The sequence below is a fragment of the Homarus americanus genome, unplaced genomic scaffold (assembly GCF_018991925.1).
Source record: "Homarus americanus isolate GMGI-L3 unplaced genomic scaffold, GMGI_Hamer_2.0 scaffold40108, whole genome shotgun sequence".
NCBI classification, from domain to species: Eukaryota; Metazoa; Arthropoda; class Malacostraca; order Decapoda; family Nephropidae; genus Homarus; species Homarus americanus.
The window spans coordinates 567,932-592,098 of record NW_024729811.1 but is presented as its reverse complement, the minus strand read 5'-3'; the positions used below and the strand labels follow the sequence as shown (position 1 = coordinate 592,098).

At 48.7% G+C, this 24,167-nt stretch overlaps 1 protein-coding gene across 8 annotated transcripts in view; it reads right to left on the bottom strand.

The window, feature by feature from the left end:
- LOC121866828 (plexin-B-like) overlaps positions 1-24,167 on the bottom strand; it is a 441,813-nt gene that overhangs the window by 21,791 nt on the left and 395,855 nt on the right. For all 8 annotated transcript variants that reach the window (XM_042366560.1, XM_042366559.1, XM_042366563.1 and 5 more), the window contains exons 9-14: positions 20,697-20,969; positions 19,289-20,492; positions 17,580-17,722; positions 5,051-5,184; positions 4,321-4,522; positions 3,985-4,131 (exon numbers count right to left, since the gene is read on the bottom strand). In XM_042366560.1, coding sequence (XP_042222494.1) covers positions 3,985-4,131; positions 4,321-4,522; positions 5,051-5,184; positions 17,580-17,722; positions 19,289-20,492; positions 20,697-20,969 — 2,103 coding nt within the window. The remainder of the gene's footprint in view (positions 1-3,984; positions 4,132-4,320; positions 4,523-5,050; positions 5,185-17,579; positions 17,723-19,288; positions 20,493-20,696; positions 20,970-24,167) is intronic.

Below are 24,167 nucleotides of genomic sequence, written 5' to 3'. Positions count from 1 at the left end.
GCATCTATGGCCAGCAGCCTCACGATGCTCCCACCTCTCTTTCTTACGTTACCTAACCTATCATCTTCTGGCACTCAACAGCTGTGCAAGTGAAGCTTTTGACAAGAATGTGTGATGGGCAAACATGACGGGGAGGAGTTACATGAGTGGGAGGGAGGGGAGGAGAGGAGGGGAGGTGGAGGAGGGGGAGGAGGGAGGAGAAGGAAAAGTTGAAGGAGGATGAGTTACATGAGAAAAACCTGAAGAAGTTACATGAGAGGGAGGAGGAGGAGGTGGAGTTACAAAAGGTGAAGGAGGAAGATGTGTGGCGGGAGGAGGAAGAGAGGGGGGGTGCAGCAAGAGGAGGAGGAGGAGGAGGAGGAGAAGTAGCAGCAGGAGAAGGAACAAGAAGAGCAAAAGGAAGAGGAGAAGAATTAACAAGAGAAGTGGAGGGAGAAAGGATAATGAAAATGAGGAAGAAGGAAGATATATGTGTTGCCTCCACTTATCCTTCACCAGCGGGGGATAATTAGATATTGAATAAGAGACGAAGGATTTATGGCAGCGCCGTATATGGAGGGGGGGGGGGAGTCATGTGAGAGAGGAAACCTTGACGGCACTACTAAGGTCATCCTTCACCCCTTCACCCTACACCCCACCACTCTTTCACCCCACACTCCCACCCCACCACACCTCCACCCCCACACATTTTTTTAACCACCTCCCACACGCTGTAATATCAACCGAGAATTTAGCTGCCAGAATAAAGATGGTATTGCTGATATTTCTGGAAAGTGAAAAGGTTCTAAGCTCGACAGTTTGCTGAATTCACGTCGTACTGAATTTCATGCACAACAGAGAAGCATATTCAAGTTATCTGTCCGTGTTTGTCAATAGCTGTCATGTTTGTCTGCTTTTTGGAGTAAGATCATTTTTGTTGCACTGTTAATATAAATTGTGTACAATCAAAGACAAAAGTCGTGTCGCAGTTTTGTCCATAGATTAAATATAACTCGTGAAACATCATGAGAGCCCTACCACAAGGCAGAGCGCACCAAAAATTTAGCTCTTCGGCATATGTTTTCACCATATTTCACGACACGAATTTTGTCTTTCATTGTACATTGCAAACCGCCTCTTATTTATTTGGATATTTTGCCTCACCGGCCTACAGCAGAAATGTCTACAGTTGATCTGGATAGTGAATTTACTCCACTGTATTCCACCCTGACTCCACCCTACAGCTATCATTCTTCCACCAATGTGTCCTTCTACACCTTAACTCCCCGCCCTATCTTTCTTGTCACACCCCTCTCGTTCCCCCGTCACTAACACACCATCAAATTCTCTCCCCTCACCCCAGCCCCTGCCAGCTGTAGTCCTCAGGCCATGACACATGTACACATTCCACAACGTCATATATCCACCAAACACACTTCACCTGAGATCCACCACTACACCAATCACCTAACACTTCCTCCGTCCATTCCTGCCACCAGTAGGTCTTCCTCCACTTTACCTACGTACAAGCAGCAACAGCACCACCAAGACCACCTGGCCTCCCCTTGAGAAATAGTGGCAGGCTAATGAAGCACATTAGCCTAAGAGGGTCATCAGTCGTGGAGGTGGTCGGGGTTGCCGCCGAGGTCCAGGCACACACTACTTTTTAATGATTGGTCGCGGTGGGGCAGGCAGGATGGAGGGGATGGAGCACACCGCCAGCCTCCTACCCCCTCTTATTCTCACTCACACATAAAAACAACAATAATTACAAACCAGAGATAACTTAAATCTAGATAAACACACATGTCAAGCCTTGAGTCATGGCAGCCTTGACCTCTGACCATTTGACTCCAGAATCAATAGACATAATGAGACTATAAACTACAAGACACCTGTGACGTTTAGCGAAGATATATATGACTGAACCTCAGCTGCTGCGCGGCCATCAATAGGAGGGACTGACATAAGGACAAGACAAAACACTGCTGCTAAACTTTCGTCGTTGGGGCGTAAATAAATGCATCTAGGTACTTTCAAGCCGCTGGCGAGTCCGAGTAATTAATAATTATCATTATAATCATTGGTCACAGAGTGCAGAACAATCTGAGCTAATTACTCCATGACAGCACAACAAAGCCTACCACATCCAAGACCTCTGTTGTCCAGACAGCCAACGAGACCCGGGAACCAACAACCTCGTCATTAGTTTGACTTCGTTGTATCGTAAAAGGTCAGGACTAATGTTCGAAATTTGGGACCACACACGGGACGATGTTTCCCGCATTCACAACACGACCAAACCTGGTGTCGTGTGCTGATCTTGCCCGTTAGATGACCAATCCCCCAACAGTACTCCTTACCCTCCCCATGGCCGTGAAAGACAACATCTTCACTGAAATACTAAATTTTTTCTCGTATGATTATGACTGCGTCAAGAAATAGCAGTATGAGGAGTCAGGACAGTCTGGTCAATTCGTGGCGCCTTCGCCGTCAGCTCCACCAGCCGGAGAGTGGCTGGGTAGTCAGTACGCCTCTTTGAGCGAAAAGTCAATAGCCATTTTAGCCTTTGTTGTGGTGGGTGCGTCTCGGTTTTCATGTGGGAAGCCTTATGTGCCATGGAAGAATTATGACTCGGAATTTCTTCGTTGCCATTTAATAATTAATTTCAATCTCCCTTACGTAAACTGGCACTGTGTACACTGCCGTCCTGCAGCCATCTTGGTGCTGAATTATTATTGACATTTCATAAATATTGTTTATGTAAACGTCACGTGTTCATTTCAAGCCGTAATTCAATTTTCAAGCCGTAATTCAAGTATTGAAGAGGAATCAGTTTGTTTCAAGATGTCTACAACCTTCGATTAGGCAAACACGACACACACCTTCAACGATACGGGTGAAATCGACAACAGCTACCTGGTATACAGTGGACACCAAATTGCCTCAGTGTAATCTATATAAGTCATTCTGTTAAGTAGTGAGGTAATGGCGTTTCGGAGCAGGAGGAAGGGAGGGGTAACGCCGCCGCCACCTTCCCAACATCTACCAAACACACCGTCAACATAGGGACGGAGGTCATAGCCCCACCCCAAACACACACACACACACCTGGAGTGATTCATCGTACTATACAGGCGAGTCACAATACTCGCGCTGGCCACCGCCACAGTAAACACTGACACGGCTCAAAAACGCCGAGTTACTAGGGTTCATTTTCTTACACAACGGGAGGTCCAGTTGAACTCTACACACACTGTCTTGTATAACTATGAAAATTACCAAAAATTTCATGTCATAAAGTGAAGGGTCTCAACATTCTAGACACGCATCGTCTGCCATTATATAAGACTGGCCTGTACTGACGTCTCATACCGTACATCAAGAAGCTCAGTGTCCCTCGGCTATATAAGATCTTACAGTAACATTCTTTTATGCGAGCTCCCACTTCCTCATTTCCCTACTATGCTGTTGAAGCAGAACGGTCCTAGTGTGCAGAAACAAATATGAACATTTTCAGATCACTGCTGGCCAACGCTTCTTGTCACGGCGACAACAACACATCCCCATAGACAAGTTGCTGTATGAGGTACAAGTTTCTAAGATGAAGAGTGAAGAATTGATAAATCCCTATTCCCTGAAGCGAGCATCAGCAGAAGCGAGGCGAGCCCCGCCCTTCAGAAAGCACTGGCTGCCCAAGCACCGCCCACAAGCCCCCCGCAAGCACCATCACAAGCATCTCCCCTCCACTACTCTAGGCGGTTCTCTTACAATTAGGCTCTGCCTCTTCCCTAATTAAACCAAATTATTAATCCATCTTCAAATTAATTATATAAAATATGATTTAAAACTCCTTTAATATTCTTCAATTAGTTGCTTCAAGCGCAGTATGACCCTAAGGAAGACTTAGTTTACATCCACTCAGTTTATCCAGAAGCACTAGAATGACTAAGCTCGACCCAACAGCAGCAGCAGAAGCCGAGTGTTGGGCGGCTGGACACTCACCACGGGGCTGAAGTCCACCTGTTCCCTCAGGAGTCGTTCTTCAGAGAGGGAGTAGCGGGCGTCGTGGGTGAGGGCGTCCACGGGTCCCTTCTCCACCTGGTGCTTGATGGCCTTGTACAGCAGGAAGAGCGCCGTCCCCGCGTCCCCCTGTCACCAATAATGAAGATTAATTTCAGGTTAACCATATAATAATAGTAGTTTACTGTAATTAATGAGCCAGCGTGGGAAACACCACAGACAAATGACAACCTTAATTAGACGTGCTAATTATCTTACTACGGGGAGCTATATATATGCAATGATAAAATGCGAGGGGGTGGGAGGCACAGTACTCACCCTGAGGTAGCCATACATGCAGAGAGCCATCCAGTTGGTGAGCATCTTCTCCACCACGCTCTCTGTCCTGCGGAGCATCAGCTGCGGGTGTTTGGTGGCGGCGGCGTTGGATACCAGCCGCAGCATCAGACACCTCATCACCTCCGTCAGGTACTCCATGCGGCCCATCTGCAGCACCGTCACCAGCGAGGCCACGTTCACCCTGTAGTGCACACAGGTGAGTTACGGCACTACCTGTCTCCCGCCCTCATACACCCACTACTACTCTCATACACCACCCTCATACACCCACTACTCCCATACACCACCCATAACATACAAACACCTTCCATTAATTATCATACCCACAAAACATTATTTCATACACTGGAATATCACACTTAAAATACAACATACACACCATAAGTATTAACTGAATTATCCTTCACTCTAATGTTATCCTATGAGTTTTACCCACAGAGATCCTTCACGCGCTGGTTAAACATAAACAACACCACTTTACACTTCAATTGATACCCATTCAATATTTTCTGTTTCAATATTTTCTGTTTACAAACTTTCTAATATTCTCTAAGACGATTTGACATTTTAAACCAAGGAAAGAGAAAATTTAATTATTTCTATAAGGGTTACGACACTATGATTGGTCCTTAGGAATTGATCTTAGTGCCACATAGACCAATCATAGTGTGTCCCCCCTTAAGACTACTAAAGAGGATTGTCCACTTACTTGTCTCTGATGCTGAAGGACTTTTGAGACTCGAGGGTGTCGATGAAGGAGAGGAGGAAGTGCTTGTTGGCGATGAGCTGTTCGAACTGCAACATAGCCACGTCGTAGTTGGTGCGGGGGCCGTGTGCTCGAGCCTGTGAACCAGAAGAAAAAAACCCTCATTAACCACACCAATTCTATGACACACTCCACATTAACCACCAACATATTACAACAGACTCCACATTAACTACCACATCGTTGACCAAACACAAAAAAATGCCATGTGTTGTACCTTAATATATAACTGAACAAAACCCTATTTTTCACCGTCGTTATATTGTTTTAGGTACAATGTGAAGTACTGTACACATCACGGGTGGTGGCACACGGCTAAATAATACGAAGGCGCAAGAGAGACAGGTACACAAAGATCAGGTAACCCCCATCATGCTTAGCGGGGGACAACAAGACCAACGCTAGTCCTGTGTTGGTGGTCCCTTAGTCCTCCTCACTTGGTATAGGGGGAGCACTGACATAACGACCACGTGAACAAACCACTACACAGATATAGGGTAGTTACCAATAGGAGGCACCAAGTCCTGGGAATTCAGGCGATTGTGCAGAATGTGGGTTGGGGAGGCCAGCGGTGGAAGGTGAATCACCCCAGCATGGCTAGTAGGGTCAGGGCCGCCTCCAGCGTCTAAGATATGTAAGCATAGTGCAAGGTGCCATGGCTAAGGACAGGCGAGCGATATAAACAAAGTGACTGGAAGCTAAGGACAAGATAACTCGAAGATCAGCGGTTGAAGGCGGGGGGTAATGACAAGGATTAAGATACAAGGAGAGACGAAGCTGGAAGATGGAGAGTCGTAAGAGGACGGAGACAGCAGGAGGCGAGGCGAGGCGAGGCAGGGAGGCGAGGAGGTGTGCGGCGGTGATCCATCATGAGGGTGACGGCCTGACAGCCCCCACAACACTTTTAACGACACAGCGGAGGGCGGCGTAATGCCCCCGGGACGCCCACGCTCACACACACCTTCTACAACATGACAATTCATCAGCTTAATTGCCCATCCAGATTACCTCCTATATTAATGGTTCCGTAAATAACAGCCACACAACACGGCTGTCACACCCGATAAATAACACCACAGTCACGCAGTTATTAAAGGCGCGCTTCTGATATCATTTGTTAGATCGCTTGGTGGTGCAATACACAATTACAATGGCTCCTTCCTAGTGACCCAGCACCACAATATACCAGGTGAACACAGAACGTGTGGGAGTCGATGTGAGTATGGAAGCAAATGTGGCTGTGGGCGTGAATAACGACACAGGCGAAGGACAATAATCACATTAAGAGAAAGTGAGGCTGAATGTGGGCGGCCTCCACACTCGCTAATCTTTTATACCAACAATCTCAGTGTCTTAGCTGCCTCATCCCCCCCCCTCCCCCCACCTTTACGCATCACCACACAAAGGGAGACACGATGACCATTTTAAGAGGTTCTACAATTCCCGTTTACATCATATTCCCGAGGGCTACAAAGGCCACGTCTTCAACTTCCGATATTCACACCTGTACGGCGTACCTGTGTGATGGCCATCCTGGCAAACTACTCCGCCTCCCGTCATCCTATGAATAACCCTGACAAAAATCCTGACAGATCCGGATGAAGTAGTGGGGAGAGGAGAGTGAAAAGGTGGGGAAAATTACGAGGGAAGGAGGGAGAAAGAACTGGGAGGGAGGGAGGAAGGGAGGGGGAGAGAGATATTTGAAGGAAGGGATGAAGAAGAGTAAAAAAAAGACGACGATCATAAAACCAACATTGAACTTTCTCCTAAACATCCTTTTTCATATCCCCCCACCCCCCTCCCTTCTCCACCTCCTGCTCCTCCTCTTTCTCTCGCTCCTCTTCCTCCTCTCCCCTTGGTTGACTCTCACTGCTCCATCCACCAGTTTACAGTATATACAAAGATGCTCCTCCTTCACTCCATGATTAATTTACTGAAAGGGAATCCTGTGTTCCTTTTCATACACAAATCCCAGACCGACTCCCTCACGATAACCAAAGAGGGAGTCGCCAGTTTTTCCCTCAGCAAATTACAAAGCGGCTCCCACTATGAATATTCAGCAAGCCGCACATAGCTGCCACTATGATAAGTGTGTCGGGATAGTGGCTGCGAGGGAGGGGGTCCGGGATAGTGCAAGGGGGAGGATAGTGCAAGGGGGTGGAGGATAGTGCAAGGTTGAGGATAGTGCAAGGGGCGTTGAGGATAGTGCAAGGGGTTGAGGATAGGAAAGGGGTTGAGGATAGTGAGGAGGGTCCAGGATAGTGCAATGAGGGTCAGGATAGTGCAAGAGGGGTCCAGGATAGTGTAATGGGGTCCAGGATAGTGCAGAGGGTCCGGATAGTGCAAAGGGGTCCAGGATAGTGCAAAAGGTCCAGGATAGATTCCAGGCAAAGAGGTCCAGGATATTCCGGGACAGTGCAAGGGTCCAGGATAGTGTAGTGGGGTCCAGGATAGTGCAAGAGGGGTCCAGGATAATGCAAGAGGGTCCAGGAGAGTGTAATGAGGTCCAGGATCCAGGATAGTAATGAGGGTCCGGGATAGTGCAAGAGGGGTCCAGGATGGGTAGTGTAGTGGGGTCCAGGATAATGTAGGGGTCCAGGATAATGTAGTGGGGTCCAGGATAGTGTAATGGGGTCCAGGATAGTGCAAGAGGTCCGGGATAGTGTAGTGGGGTCCAGGATAGTGGGGTCCAGGATAGTGTAATGGGGTGGGGTCCAGGATAGTGTAATGGGGTCCAGGATAGTGTATGGGGTCCAGGATAGTGTAATGCTGGGTCCAGGATAGTGTAGTGGGGTCCAGGATAGTGTAGTGGGGTCCAGGATAGTGTATGGGTCCAGGATAGTGTAATGGGGTCCAGGATAGTGTAATGGGGTCCAGGATAGTGTAATGGGGTCCAGGATAGTGCTATTACTATTATTACTTCCACAATAATTTCCACTAATACTATTACTATTAAATTACTTCAAAGACAATATTTGCAACTAGCCTACCATTACTCTTAGAACTATTACCCTAGTTCATCCACCCCCACTATCAACTAATAGTATTAAGCATCACAAAACGAACCGGAATAACGAAAAGTAAATACAACACGATAATAACACGACACAGAGGAATAAAAGCCTAATAAAGATGTGAATAGACAAAGAAGAGAAGGGGAAGGCCACAAAAGGGAGAGGGGACGGGGGGAGAGGGGACAAACGGGAGCAAGAAAAGGGACAGGGAGACGGGGGGGGGGGAAGGGGGGGAAGTGGAGAAGAAAGGAATGAAGATGGGATGACGGTCACTGAGGGTGAGGAAGATGAGGAGGAATAACTGAGGAAGATACACCAAGGAAGAAGCGAGGGGGGCGGGAAGAAGGAATGACAGGTATAATATGGAGAAGAGGAGAGAGAGAGAGAGATATAAGTGATCAGAGGGGAGAAGACAGACACTGAACAGAGGAGGAATAAGAGAAGGAAAAGAAGAAGACACTCCTAGTAAAAGGGAGAGAAGAGGAGAGTAGTAAGAGAGGGAGACAGCCACAAGATGGAGGAGGTATCAGGGGGAGGGAGGGAGGGAGAGAGAGCGGGTAAGACGGATGGGACGGGTTGGGGATTGTCTAAATTTGGGGAGAGATGAAGGAGATTAAGACAACAGGACCAGGGAGGATATACACCAGTACCTCCACTCTCACAACATCCTGCACGGGAATGTAAACAAAATCCTGGTGGTTGGAGATGCCACTGTCACAACAGGTCACGACGCTCCCGGCACGGTCTGCCCACTTCAAGTCCTCAGGTGAGACTCTGAGGTTAGCTACATCTAACAGGTGGGATTGATAAAATTACACTGATGCTATCATACGTTCCATAACTTCACTTACAGGGAAAGAATTACTAATGAAGCTTTCAGAGCACAGGTGTTGGCCATCTAGTGAGGGGGACCAGGTGACCAGATTCACCTGAGCCAGAGTTGTGCGTCAGCTTACCAAACACTTAACTAAATTCCACCATGAACTGCTGTAACGCGGGGCTGTAACCTCCATAATGTAGCAACTATACGATGCATTACGCACGTATTGCAACTTGCATGATGCTGCTGCTCTAAATGATTTCGTACCCGCGCACTAACTTACATCATACTATTACTACCTACACTCTCATACCTGGGCCCTTGTGGTGTAATACTGCCACTACAACACCTTCATACACTGACAGTAACTTACACAATACTGCCACTACAAGCACCTATATGCCTGAGACTTAAGGTAAATAACGTCCTCACTACAAGGTGGTTCGTGCCTGAGACGCAGGTTGGGGAACACCACCAACACCAGCAGAGGGGCGGCCGATGACACCCACTTACCTCCGGGAGCGGCAATTTTGAGGTGATGATGCAAGTGACATTTGATTATGAAATAGACGGCAGGAATAATATCATAGCACCCCGGAGGAGACAACCAGATAGCCTTCAGCAAGTACTAGCTCAAGTGATACTTCGCATTAACCCTCATAAACTCTTATTTAAACCATCAATTCCAAGGTACAGCGAGTTCAAAAGCCACCCAGTACACGCTTCACTAAGTCTGCGTGTCACTTCAATACCAGAGTTTCTTGATTGTGTTTCTAACTCTTCTCTCGTGGTCCGTGTTACTATACCAACAGGGAGTGGTGGTGCAGCGTCCCTCCAACACCAGCTACAGTACTTAGGTAACACCTTGAGCGGAGACGTTTTCTTCGCGGGTCAGCGTGTGATTATGATAATGTCCTTCATGAGCGCTAAACAATGGGTGTCTAAGCCCCGGCCCTCGGAGTGTTACAAGAGGCTTCCATCATGGTACTGTGTCACTCCCCACCGCCAGTCTCCTCCTTGATGCTCGCTCAATGCTCTAATATTCCTTGCGTCGCCTCAGGCCGAGTTATAACACTCATATTCGCTTTAGTTACTGTAGCGCCCCTCCTCCCCCTCCAGGTGTACACGGCAGTACCTCCGCCTCTCACGTGCATCACCACCATCTTCCTGCACGTAATATATCGCCAGAGCCGTACCCTGAGAGCGTCACCACCCTGGTCACGTACTCTCAACACCTAACACCACCAAATACACCTAATGGATTTTATTCATAAATTGATATTCAAGTGAATAAATAATATACCCTGTCAGTAGCTATCAAAAATATTCAGGTATAAATACAATGTTAGATTAATTCAAATGTAAGAGATACAATGTGAACACCTATATATTTTAACTTTCCTGGTCTCGACACTTTCAAGTATCCACAACCTCGACGAATTATTGCCAACGTCTCAGTTTCGGATACAAATTTACATCCCGAATCATTAATAAACGGCTACAGGTGTTCAGTGAAATATATCTCCACGAAGTGAGTAGTTACGAATGAGTTACGTCACCGGCTGTAATACGAGGAATGTGAAGGACAGACAAACGAACAGCAGGACATGAGGATTAACTGGTCCTTACAAATGATGGTGAAGTACACTCCTTTATAAGCACGCACGCACGCAAACACACACACAGGGTTGTCTCTAAATAGTGTAACAGTAAACAAAGAGTTAGTATCAGAGAGGCCGCACTATGTCGTCAGTTATTATTGATGTGTTGTTGTGGTTGTTATCTAAAGCACTTACACCACCCATTAAAGGCCAGTGAGGGTAGGTCACCATAGTCGGTTACTGGGGTCCGGGGTCTCACGGGGTCCGGGGTCTCACGGGGTCCGGGGTCTCACGGGGTCCGGGGTCTAACAGGGTCCGGGGTCTAACAAGGTCCGGGGTCTAACAGGGTCCGGGGTCTAACAAGGTCCGGGGTCTCACATGCAGTCGCCTCGCCTGAAGACTCAGGATTTATCAGTCGGCAAATGGGTTCAGGGTGTCGCTGTGATAAGGTGCTCGTTAAGTGGCCGCGACGCCTCGACCCTCCTCCAACCTTGAGCTCCAGCCACACTTGACCACCGTCAGTGTGGGCGTGGGACCAGCCCTGGGGTGACGTCGGTCTCGATTTATTAAAACAGAAAATCATAAACCCAACAAAAAAGACTCAACACCAACTTATGCAAGCGAAGACAAAATTGCACAATGTTAACTTAACCAACGCTTGTATACCAGAGCCCAGGAGAGTTGTGAGCACGGAGAGTTCTTACACCAACCACTCCCACTGCTTAACAACAGAGCTTACCAACACTCTAGTCTATAAAAAAAAAATTACACTATATTATATAAATGTGTCCCATCTATCCTGTGGTATCTGTTAAACCACTTTGTCTTATCTGATGTAACAGGTTTTAGTTCCAGGCGGTATAAATATTTCACTTCAAATGTGTTTCATTGAGTTGTTTCCTCCTCAAAGAGCCAAATCTCCCAAAAGGCCTAGCCATCTCAATTTTCTATTGCTACTCTGTACAATGTGTATCCAATTTTCTGACGAAATACCTTAAATAAACAAAAACAAAAATCTTAATTTAAGTTCACGTCTACCTAGCCAAGATTGGAACAAATACACTTGGGTTTCAGAATCAATATACCTGCCGCTTGGGCCACATCTTTAATCTATTACAGCACAAGGTGAACCAGCTGACGGAATCACAGTGAGTGGCTTAATGTGTTCTGCCCCGCCCGCTACACCCCCCAACACCTCAGATACACAATCTAACACACCTGACAAAACTATTTCTCACACCCTGACTAGTAGTTGAGGGTGAGACGGTATGCTAGAAGACGGCTTCGACATGTGTAAATGGGATAGGTAGCACGGACAGGAGGGTTAGCAGAGGTCGAGCGATTACTATTGACTGGGATAGACAGTCGCAGAGGTACTAACAGTGGGATGGGCCAAGTTAACAGGGGAGAAGTTGGCTGCCGTCGGGAACCACCTCCTGGGGGTAATTTTCACAGTATAAAAAGGCTTTTAATACGCTGAGTGGAACATAAACCTCGAAACGATCAATGAGCTTGGCTTTATCCCCCGCCCCCCCTCCGGGGGCATGAAGCTCCCTCTCCTCTCAGCCTTCTCGGGGAGGACTTGAGTGCTGGAGAACAAGATCCTCTTTCGCTGAAGACGAAACTATCGTTACCTCCTCAACCGGCCAGCTCACGGCCCTATACAGCCATAGTTATCCCGAGAATGGGTGCCTAGGGACCTTCTTTGAGCCGACCTGGCCCGCGTGACGGCCGGTCGGGCGTACTATCTGCCTGTGAAAGCACTCACACCCCGCATTACCCCCACCTGCACACCTTCACCTCAAGTAGAAGAGATAACATGCTGCTCCACCCCTACCTCCAGTAATGGCTTGTTCCACCCTGTATCCGTCACACATACACATGATGCTCTGTTTATCTGCTGCGGTTATCGTGTTCACCTAATGCTGCACACTTGAAAATCAACAGCTAGAGATATAACCGAGGTGTGTGTAGCACTCACTTGACAAACACTTCGAGAAACACACTATACACTTCACACACACCAATGGCAATTACACACACACAAAGACATGCTCTCAAGCTGACACACACACACACACTCCCCAAAATAATGCACTCTTCCACCTCCCCTCCTTAGCAGATAAGAACCAACTACTTAAATAGAATCAGAGTAGGAGACTACAACCCGACCCAGACAAGACGACCATCATAATAACCAGCCGGCAGCACCAACACGGTCCAGATTACCCTACTACTGCCACCACGAGGACCTGGGCCCGTGAGCGTGACTGGAACCACTGGGGCCTGGCGAGACAGGGTCCTTGGGGGATGGAAAGGACTCGGGGGTGGGGAGGGAGTTAGACGTCTCTTAATTAGGCATACCTAGAACTTTATGGCAGGAGACGATAACTGGATATACAGAAGGGCCAAAATCTGACCAACTGGGATAGAATTCGCACCAAAGGGCTACACCCAGGTCAAAAGTATGACCCTAAGAAGGACGAGGTCTATATCCGTGGTCCAGGGCTGAAACACGGACTGAGATCTAGAACTGGGAGGACGAGTTCGGGGTCATAGCATCACTGAGCCTTGTGGGTAATTAATATTTGCCGTGTGGTGTGTGCGAGGCTCATTATGGCCAGGACAGTGACTCATACGACACCACCTGTACCCTGCCGTCCACGCTTGTTACTGCGTGTACCCTGTGGCATCGAATAACTACGCTAATATTTGTTACATGTACCCCCGAGTAAATATATGACTGCTTGTAATAACCTTAGACGACTTATAAGTATGTCTCCCGCAGGTAACGTCCGTATTCAGTTAACATATGTTCTGCGGCAGTTACCAGTCCCTTTTACTTCTCTAATGGGTTGGGATCATTAGAACATATTCCTAATATTTCCAACGTGACAATTTGTTATTATTAGTCAGTAGAGGTCTTATGCTCCCAGGTACAGTGTTCCTTGTTCCTGGTACGTGAATGTTACAGTTCCTCACCGCAGTTACTTACAGTGAACATAACACCTGGTCCACTACCTGACTGGGGAGGAGACAGACGGTAGCCACTCGTGAAGACAGCTGTCTGGCGGGGTTCACTCAGGTGGCTCCACTAATACCTATCATTCACCTTTGCCACATGGTGTACGACCTGAACCCTTGGTGTCTCAGATTCGTACATTAAGCTGCCCCCGTAACTGCAGTTCTAACATAAGAGGAAAAGTTTCATAATGGCGTCGGAACTACACTGAGACTGTAATGTAAAACTATAAGCGTGGTTTTATTACTTGTTGGTTTAAGAGGGTCAGGGTAAGACTCTGGGAAGGTCAGGTCTGCGTGAGGTTCATCCATTATAGGTTACAGGTCATAGGGGAACCCACACTAATAGGCCCCCAAGCTGCCCAACCAGTTACTCCTGTGGTCCTCCAAGACACTAACCCACCAAGACTCCACCAAGACAGGGACTCAATGGATAAGAAATATGAGGACCAAGTAATACCAGTCAGTCACCATCAGATTTACATTACAGAAAGATAATTATACCTTCCCAATAATATGTTACGCAGGTGAGTCACTCGCTGCCAGCCTACAGAAGTGAAAGGATATGCCTAATTTAAGCCTCCCACCATCTATGACCTGAAGGTAAATCTACCCCCTGGGTGACTGAAGCCCTCCTAGAGATCAAGCCACAGCGAACATTACCGAGTACGGTACATGAATAAAGGTTCTATTAGCGAGACTTCAGGGTTATACCAGCGAGTGAATCGGCCTGTATAAATATAAACTTCATTGTTATATAACCGCCCCCAGAGAATTTACTGCAGTAATATTCAATAATAATAAACAGAGAAGTCAATGGGAGAGAGAGATTGCTTACATGAGACGTGGACACACACACACACACAAAAGACGACGAGCAACTTTCAGATAACTTATCTGTTTGATCTTGAGATAAGCGAGAGTCCCCCCCCCCAGTCCCGTCTCTCCAATTTATACGGTCATTAGGTCTACACTACGCTACCACGCCCCCCCCCCTCCCTCTCTACCTTTCCTACCAAGCTTTCTCCCTCCTCCCCACCATTCTCTCACACCCTCATCCCATCACCATGTCTTCTCCCCGTTACACCACCATCTTCTTTCCCTCTCTCACCACACTACCCTCCCTCCTTCCTCCATCACCTCACTATCAACCTCACTAACCCTTCCACTCCCCGCCCCGCCCCACTAGCCCTCCCAGTCCCTCGCCCCGCCCCACTACCTCTTCCACTAACCCATCCACTAACCCATCGTCCCGCCCCACTAGCCTCCCCAGTCGCCCACCCCGCCCCACTAGCTCTTCCACTAACCCATCCACTACCCCGTCCCGCCCCACTAACCCTCCCACTCCCCCCCGCTCCCGCCCGCCCCGCCCCGCCACCCGTCGTCCCCGCTGATCATGAATATGCATACTTCTCATCCGCTGCTTACGGCTAATGGTGCAGTTTTAATCTGGGTTTCAACATGATGGATGTGTTGGTGATTCGTGGAGAGCCTCACCCACCCACCTGACTACACCAATGCCACCCACCCACCCATATGAACCACACTAAAAGCCACCCACCAATGCCACCCACCAACCCACCTAACCATACCACACAGCCCACCCACCTGACCACACCAACACCGCTCCCCAACGCCTTTAATAACAAAACATTTCTTAACTTCAATAAAAACAAGCGACTCACTCGTTAATATAACAGTCGACCATTAACCAAATATATTGAGACCATTAACCATATGTGTTACGAAGCTGCCTATGACTTTACCAGCGGAGTGTACTGTACTGATTGAAGAAAATGGTTCACCTGATTAATTACCCTCATGTTACCTGGGGGATTAGGTTACGTTGGGTTAAGTTAATCATAAGGCGAAATAATCTTGGGGGGGGGATAATGTTCACATGGCCCACAATAACAATAACAGCAATAACAACCACAATAATAATAAATGTTATAATCACTGGTGGTTTAGGTCACTATCAAGACAAATTACGTAGATTCGGTTGTAAAATGTCCACCAGGTAAGCTAATTAACAAACTACCTGTAATGTACCCTGCAGCTATTCTCTGACCCTGTATGTTGGCGACTCTCTTCATCCTTATCCACTAGAGCTTGAGTGATATGTTATACTTTAGCTTAGGGTCAGCCTCTAAACGCCCCTCTAACAATAAACCTGAAGTCTCATGGTCTGGTTATTACAAATTCCTACGTATTTATGCCAACCTTTCTCTTGCGTTTCTTAATATCATGTATCGTCCCGGACAGGAATTAGCATCGTGTGTAGTATCATGGCCCAAACATTGCGGTACTGTATACATTATGACGCAGTTCTCATAGTTTGGGTGCTCTCAGGCGCTGCTAATGGTTGAGGTCTAAATTAATGGGAGCAGTAATGTTCTTTATATATTTTGTAGCGTTCACCAACCTGGAAATTTATGTTTAGTGGCAGATAATATTCCTTCCGATCGAGAGAGAACTGGTAGTGTGGGTACTCTTAATGGCTGCCAGTTATTGCTTTTGATATTTAAATTTGCTTGGTTATTGGGTTTATTTTTCTGCTACAGCAAGTACAAGATGTTTACAAAGTCCCTTGATGGTTGAGTTAATAGACCCGAAGTAGCGTCTCATTCATAACGTCGGTATGTACTGTACTCAAAGTGTACTCATGTTCTGTACGTAACACACTAAGGACGTTCATCTTGTGTTCTTTAGAATCCCAGAAGACAGACAGAGTACACCCTGCTAGTCGACCTGTCCAGATATATATTAATTATATGTATACTAAATTTCATTGTGATCGGACAGTTGCCTCCTCTCCGCCCACAGTGAAAATAGCTGGGCATTAATTTAGTACAATAACTGTATAAATAACAACACGTGTGGTGAGTGGTAAGTGTGGTGAGTGATGATGACCAACATTAGTGTGGTGGATGAGGCGCGTCACCACACCGTAAAATTACCACCACTGACAGCCATGAGGCACAACAACCATAAACATCTACATTTATTTCATTATCACTAAATTTCGAATTCGAATGACTATTGGTGCGGGACACTTTGACGTCACCAGTATTTAGCCCCGGCGTATATCAAGTAAATATTAATGTGGGGCTGTGAACTGCGAGGACAAATGAGTACACTTTAGTACCCGTGTTGTGCGAGCCTCAACACTCACTCACCTAAGAACCGAATTATATGACCGTAATTCTGGTCATCTACTTTAATGAATACTCGTTACCTTTCATCACTGAACTATTACACCTCGTAAGCCATAACCTGTATATGTACAGTTATTGAAAGGATTACAATTATATCAATAACCCCGCACAGCCGCTATGACGAGGTGTGTGTGTGTGCGTCGCAAATTAGAGTTCTCGACTTATCGCCCGGAAGTAACTGGTTCCCAAAACCGCCACGAGGGGGGACACACCACCACACCACCAGAAACAATGGAGCTGAATATCGGACTTTTTTGGAATCCAGGTTTAGGTTTCATCTGCCCGACAGCCACAACTGACCGGTACCAGACACTTATACCAGGCAAGTTCATAGTACCGAGTGAGATGCTAAGACCTTACTCCCTCCCAGACCCTCAGCCACTCCTGAGAAGTGCCTCGTGATTACCACTAAGTACCTCCTGTGATAAAACCCTTTAGAAGCCCTGGCAGTGTGTGAGATGAATATGAAGCAGCGGGTTGATTACATTACCAAGAGCACCCTGACAAGTTAAAGCAGTTCCTGATCACCTGAAGATTAGGCACCCTACCTTATTTCACCTCCTGATTAAACACCCTAGCGTCGAGGGTTGGTTTAGTGTGTTAAACCATCAGGTGAAATAAGCCGGGGTGTCTAAACTTCTGGTGAACCACACATTCAGCAGAGCGGCCATCCTGGAACTCACCTGAATGAAATACTACTGTTACTTCTATTTCTAATTAATGTGATTCACCTGAGTAATGGGGAGGTGGCGTGGGTCTTACCTTGGGGTCGTTAAGGATGGGGTGGTCGGGTCTTACCTTGGGGTCGTTAAGGATGGGGTGGTCGGTGACGCCAGGGAAGAACACTTTCATCACGTAGCTGCGGTGGTCGAGGGTGGGGATGCCTGAAGACTCCAGATCAGCTGTCAGGTCTGTCATGTCCGTTTGTAGCTCCGCGAACGCTGTCAAGAGGGAGATACTGAGGTTAGTGTCTGTCTGTGTGAGGGAAAGAGAAAAGGAAAACAGAGAGAGAGAGAGAGAGAGAGAGAGAGAGAGAGAGAGAGAGAGAGAGAGAGAGAGAGAGAGAGAGAGAGAGAGAGAGAGAGAGAGAGAGAGAGAGAGAGAGAGAGAGAGAGAGAGAGAGAGAGAGAGAGAGAGAGAGAGAGAGAGAGAGAGAGAGAGAGAGAGAGAGAGAGAGAGAGAGAGAGAGAGAGAGAGAGAGAGAGAGAGATTTAACACACAAAAAACCCCTGTAAACTCCATAACAATATTACATCATTTGCGGTTATGGCTGCAACACGGGAGGCCAAAATTACCATACCAGCCATTACCCTCACACACAACGAGGATCTGTCACCAGCCACACGTCCATACTTCAATATATAAACAATATATCTAGTTGGATTACCTAGTTGATTGCAAACAGCGGCCATGGCCACTCTAAAGCAGAGGTGAACCTGGCCAGTGGAGCTTACCGGTAACTGTCCCACCAGTCTTCTCCAGTTAGCTGTTGACTGTCCCCCACTCCAGTTAGCTATCGACTGTACCTCCTCTTTCAGACGCTCATAAAGGTATTAAATGTCTTCTTCTTCACTCAGCCACTCACTGTTCTCCCTCACCCCTCAGCCACTGACCTGCCCTCACTCCCCAAGTCAGTGTCAATCCAGCTCTCATCCCTCACTCCCCTAGACAGTGATCAACCAGTACTTGACCACCCCACCAGGCAGTGACATGTGGGTCCCTTACACTCCTCCCTCCCCTAGACAACGACCACTTGACCACCAGCCAATGATCAGCTGAGTCAGGGAGATGACCTCAGGGACTTGGCCGGTTAATTGGCGACGCAAGACTGTTGACGGAGAAAACAAGGGTGGTGGCGGGAAGGTTCACTAACACAACACCCACAGTAGCAGTTCCTCCTCTGCTTGTTACTCTTGCTCCTCGTCTTCACCTGCCACGTTCACCTCACCACGTTACTATCAATACTAATATACAGGTGTATCATTCTTTCTTAGTTGACTCTTGAGAAGTGCCAGTCATGCATTACCAAAGAAGGTCAACCCCAGCAGAAGTGGTTGGTTACTAAGTGAATTATTTTTTAAGTATTTCTTTTTCTACAACTACGGCCCACTACTACACACACCTGAGGGGCCAAATATCCCTCCTCCTGGAGACTGATATGAAGACATCTCACCACAGTAACGTGTCATGGGTGGTGAATGAGTTAAGATAGGATTGGCCTCAAGTCATTGTGGGTGGAGGCTCGGACGTGTTGACAGAGGAAACACAGCCACCAATTAGCGGGAGGGTGGCGAGGGAAGGGGGTTACCCAGTAACACAAGAGACTGCATTCGCTCTTAATGATATAGTACCACAAGGCACCAAACGAAATGCTTAACAAACTGACTAGAGTAAAATGCTTCTTCATTACATTTTGCATCAGTGGTGAGTGGTATATATTCATAACTGCACCTGAGAGTTGAGAAACTAGACAAAGACTCACTGATGAAGTGCATAAAAATACTCACCCTGTTTACATTCAGTGCGGACGTGACTCTCGAGGCTATCCATCTGCAGCTGCATCAGCTTGTACACTCGCTCTGCCTGCGACGACTTACGACGGTAAACGGCCAGCACCACAAATGACGCTAGCACTAAGAACAGCGCGCCACCTGCTAATCCGGCGATGCCCTCTGGGGTGAGGGGGAAACGTCGGTGTCGCTCGTAGCGGAGCACACCCAGCGGAAAGCGGAGGTACTGCCCCACGTGCACCACTACAAGCGGCAGCCGCTCAGGGGTGGACACACCTTTCTCGTCTGTGGGATCTGGTTGAAGCTCGGGTGGTGTGCACACCAGCTGTGTCGCCGCCAGAGAAGTTACATTGCACACTGATCCACCGATGGTCACTCGAACGTCGCTCTCATCCGCCGCGTCATTGATATGCTCACCCTCAACCACCAGTGTGTCGCCTTTGTACAGCTTGACGCCGTGCGGGAAAGGATAGTAGCGAGGGTCCGTCATGTAGGTCAGGCGAGACCGCATATCTGGGAAATGTTTCCGGAGGTGAAGTACAGAGGCGACGTCATCCATCACAAAGCCAACGTCCACAGCCACCTCGTCTCCGTCATGGTCTCGTCTTCGTGGAGATCTTTGAGCCTTGTGCGATCTTCTGTTGCGACTTCGACGTCGACGGCGGACACTGTCATGGGCCTCTAAGATGGCTAGGACGGCGTCACGGTCCAAGGGTGGGGAAGGACACTCCATTTGATCTATGCTCAGGACACGGCAGGCGGAGGAATTGAGGACACGTTCAAAAAGATTGACAGTGATCCGCGGAGCCTGAATAGCGTCAAGGTGAGTCCCGTGAACTGTGACCAGACGGCCGCCACCCCACGGACTTCGAAGTGGCTTGAGTTCGAGGATTCTTGGGTCTGGCGTGTACGTGAAGGGCGAGGCGAGAGTGCGATGAGCACCATCTACAGTTACCGTAAGAGTCCGCACGACCCTGGGTACGCTTTCACCCTCTTTGCTACCGTCTTCTGACGCAGACGCCCGTGAGGTCACGCACACAAGCCGGTGGGAAGATGACTGAGTCTTGTTGACGACACAAGGAAGGTCGTCGAGCTTAGCAGACACGTGGGAGCCCACGTTGAGGAAGCGGCCGCTGATGGAGAGCACAGTACCTCCCGACACTGGTCCGTGAGTCGGCCACACCCCCGTCACGGTCACGTTCTGGGGAGATGAGAAGAACTTTTGTTATTATCCACAATGTATTGCTGAATGTATATATATTATGAATACTGATCACGTTTACTAACAACAAAGCTTCTGTATTAATGAACATGACACTCAAACATTCCCTGTGTTCAGGTGATGTTATTCAATCAGAGTAAAACTGCTGTGCCCTTTTGAGTATTTGTAAAAAGAGAGACTCACCGTGTAAGTGAATTTGACGGTGGATTTCGTGGTGCCGGCGGGCGTGGAGACCCGGACAGGGAACTGCAAATCTGCTGACCCGGGCTCTCCGTGACGCATGGGCGCCGGGCTCGTGCGGCACGTAATCCTTACAGACACGCGATAGTCGTGCACGTGGCATGGCACATCACCGATGAACACGTTCTCCTGCACATCCTCCTCCCGCAGCCCCAGATTGCTGCCCTCTATGGTGACCAGTGTGCCGCCCTCCAGGGGGCCTGCCAGAGGCTGGATCTGGAATTGGAAAAGAAAAAGATGTTAATATTCTCGCTAAAACGACCACCATTACATAATGAGGAAAACTTATAAACGCACAGACCCTCAACTCCCTCTGTGCACACCTTCACACGTCCATTGAATGCAAAGCACATCTCACTGGAACACACCTTGACAATGTGGCAGCAACAGGTACACAGGCCTAACATTTTACAAGTTATCTGTTGTTGAAACAGGAACAAACATTGTGCGGTGTGATGTTGAACCAAGACCCTTCCTTAGTAGAAGATAACTGTCGGCGGTAGAGGGGAAGTGTGTGTGAGTACAATGGGCTGAGGTGAGAGTGAGGAGGATAATGAGAAGAGTACCGAGGGGAGGGAGTGAGGTAGGGTAACATTCCTGCTCGCCTCAGCGTGATGGCGTCACGTCCCTGGCCGTATCACACACTACCACCACCTTCATAACCACCACTAACTACTTGGGTTAATGTCTCCCCCCCCCCCGCAACACTCACCTTAGCCTCCACCCCATCTACTCAATCTTCTTTCCCTTCCATCGTTTCCCTATTTAATCCTTCGTTTCACCCTTTTGCACAACTCCCTACCCTCCCCTCCACCAACGTGCACTCCTCCCTATCTTCCCCCCCCACCAGCGTGCACTCCTCCCTATCCTCCTTCCATCAGCGTGCACTCCTATCCTCTCCCCACCAGCGTGCACTCCTCCCTACCCTCCCTCCCCCACGTGCACTCCTCCCTATCCTCTCCCCACCAGCGTGCACTCCTCCCTCCCTCCATCAGCGTGCACCCCTATCCTCCCCTCCACCAGCGTGCACTCCTCCCTATCCTCCTCTCCACCAGCGTGCACTCCCTCCCTACCCCTCCATCAGCGTGCACTCCTCCCTATTCTCCCCACCAGCGTGCACTCCTCCCTATCCTCCTCCACCAGTGCACTCCTCCCTACCCTCCCCTCCATCAGCGTGCACTCCTCCCTATCCTCTCCCCACCAGCGTGCACTCCTCCCTATCCTCCCTTTCCATCAGCGTGCACTCCTCCCTATCCTCTCCCCACCAGCGTGCACTCCTCCCTATCCTCCCCTCCACCAGCGTGCACTCCTCCCTACCCTCCCCTCCATCAGCGTGCACTCCTCCCTATCCTCTCCCCACCAGCGAGCACTTCTCCCTATCCTCCTTTCCATCAGCGTGCACTCCTCCCTATCCTCCCTTCCACCAGCGTGCACTCCTCCCTACCCTCCCCTCCATCAGCGTGCACGCCTCCCTATCCCTCCCCTCCACCAGCGTGCACTCCTCCCTATCCTCCCTTCCACCAGCGTGTGCCTCCCTATCCTCCCTCCACCAGCGTGCACTCCTCCTGTCCTCCCCCATCAGCGTGCACTCCTCCCTATCCTCCCGAGTGCACCCTCCCTCCACCAGCGTGCTCCTCCCTTCCACCAGCGTGCACTCCTCCCTATCCTCCCTTCCACCAGCGTGCACTCCTCCCTATCCTCCCCCCAGCGTGCACACCTCCCTACCTCCCTCCACCAGCGTGCACTCCTCCCTATCCTCCTGAGTGCACCCTCCCTACCCTCCCTCCGTGCACACCCAGCCATCACCACGTCCACCAGGAATCATCTCTCAACACTTCACACTTCTCGACAGATTGATAAAGTGGACGCCCTAATTCAACCTGCTTACTTCCTCCTCTCCCCCTGTTTCTCCTCCTCCCCCTCCCCCCAGCACACACTTGACAACACAACATTTTACTAAGATTTATTCTTCTATTTAAACGTTTCTCCTTTATTCTCAAATTTTCTCTTGTTTCTATCCCTATATTCTCTACTGCTCAATTCATCGTATCTGATTTTCGTCCTTTTCTCTCATTTATTCTCTCTATTCTGTATTTCTTTCACTACTCTCCACTTCTTTCTTCGCTGTTATCGACTCTCCACTTTTTCCACCATTTATCTTCCTCTTCACGTCTTATTTTCCTTCCCCACCCCCACCCTCCGGTCGGGTCAGTGCGTGGGTCCATCACATTCCTTTGGCAGTTGGCATAAGAGCAGTAGATTGCCCTCACCCTACGTCACCGCCTGTGTTTCTGCCACCTGCCCTCTGATTGGCGGACTAAAAACACGGCGAGCCAATCAACTTCACAAACCCCGCCATGCATCATCGTGCGTATTCCTGACACGGGCCTCATCATTGGTTGCACACAAAACAAATGGACCAATCACGAGGGGGGGAGGGATTCCATACGTCATCATCGGTATTCTTGTCACCTGGCTTCGTTCCCGCGCCTGACGTCTGGAATTATGGCGGGTAAGAACTGGAATGGGCCCGGGAATTGGGGTTTTGGGGGGAACAATGACAGTACATTGAGAGCAGAGATGAGGTGATGATGGGGGCCATGATGCAGAAGGGGGGGGGGGCAAAACAGGGATACACAACACCACCGTAACGAGGCAATCAGGGGTAATAACGACCAGGTGTTATATCTACCATAAGACGACTAGGTGTGATAACGACCATAACAGGATGACTGGTCAAGTGGGTCCGAATCCTAAGAATTGGGACTCACGAGGGATCTATGGAGACTAGTGCCCCATTAAGACTGATATTCAATAAGACTGGGGCCCAAATAAACGGGGCCCCATTCAGACTGGGGCCCAATAAGCCCGGGGCCCATTAAGCCCGGGATTCATTAATTACTGGGGGCTCATCTGACCAGCCACTGAAGACCCGATGGACAGGAAAGTAATCCGGGCGAGTCAATACAACGACGCCAAAAGCAATACCAACAATTTGGCGGCGACAGCGGGTACGTTTTTGATGGAGGGTTAATGTAGCGACCACCCACCACCTGCAACACGCCCAGGGGAGGGGGAGGGAGAGAAACGGGAGGAGGGAAGGGGAGAGGAGTTGAGGGAAGGGGAGAGGAGTTGAAGGACGAAGAGTAGGAGGGGGGGACGAGGGAGGAAGGGGGAAGAGGAGGAAGGGGGACGAGGAGGAAAGGGAGAGGAGGAGGAAAGAGAGCCAAGGAAACTGGTGGGGAATTAAGATCAAAGGAACAAAATGAGTAATATACAAGGGTAAGGTGAGATAATAAACAGGAGAACAGTTAAATATGGAATAAATAAAAAATAACACGAGGAAGGAAGAGAAGGAAGGAAGGAAAAGGAAGACGTGTCAAGGGAAATGGAACATCACTCGACGCCGCTGTG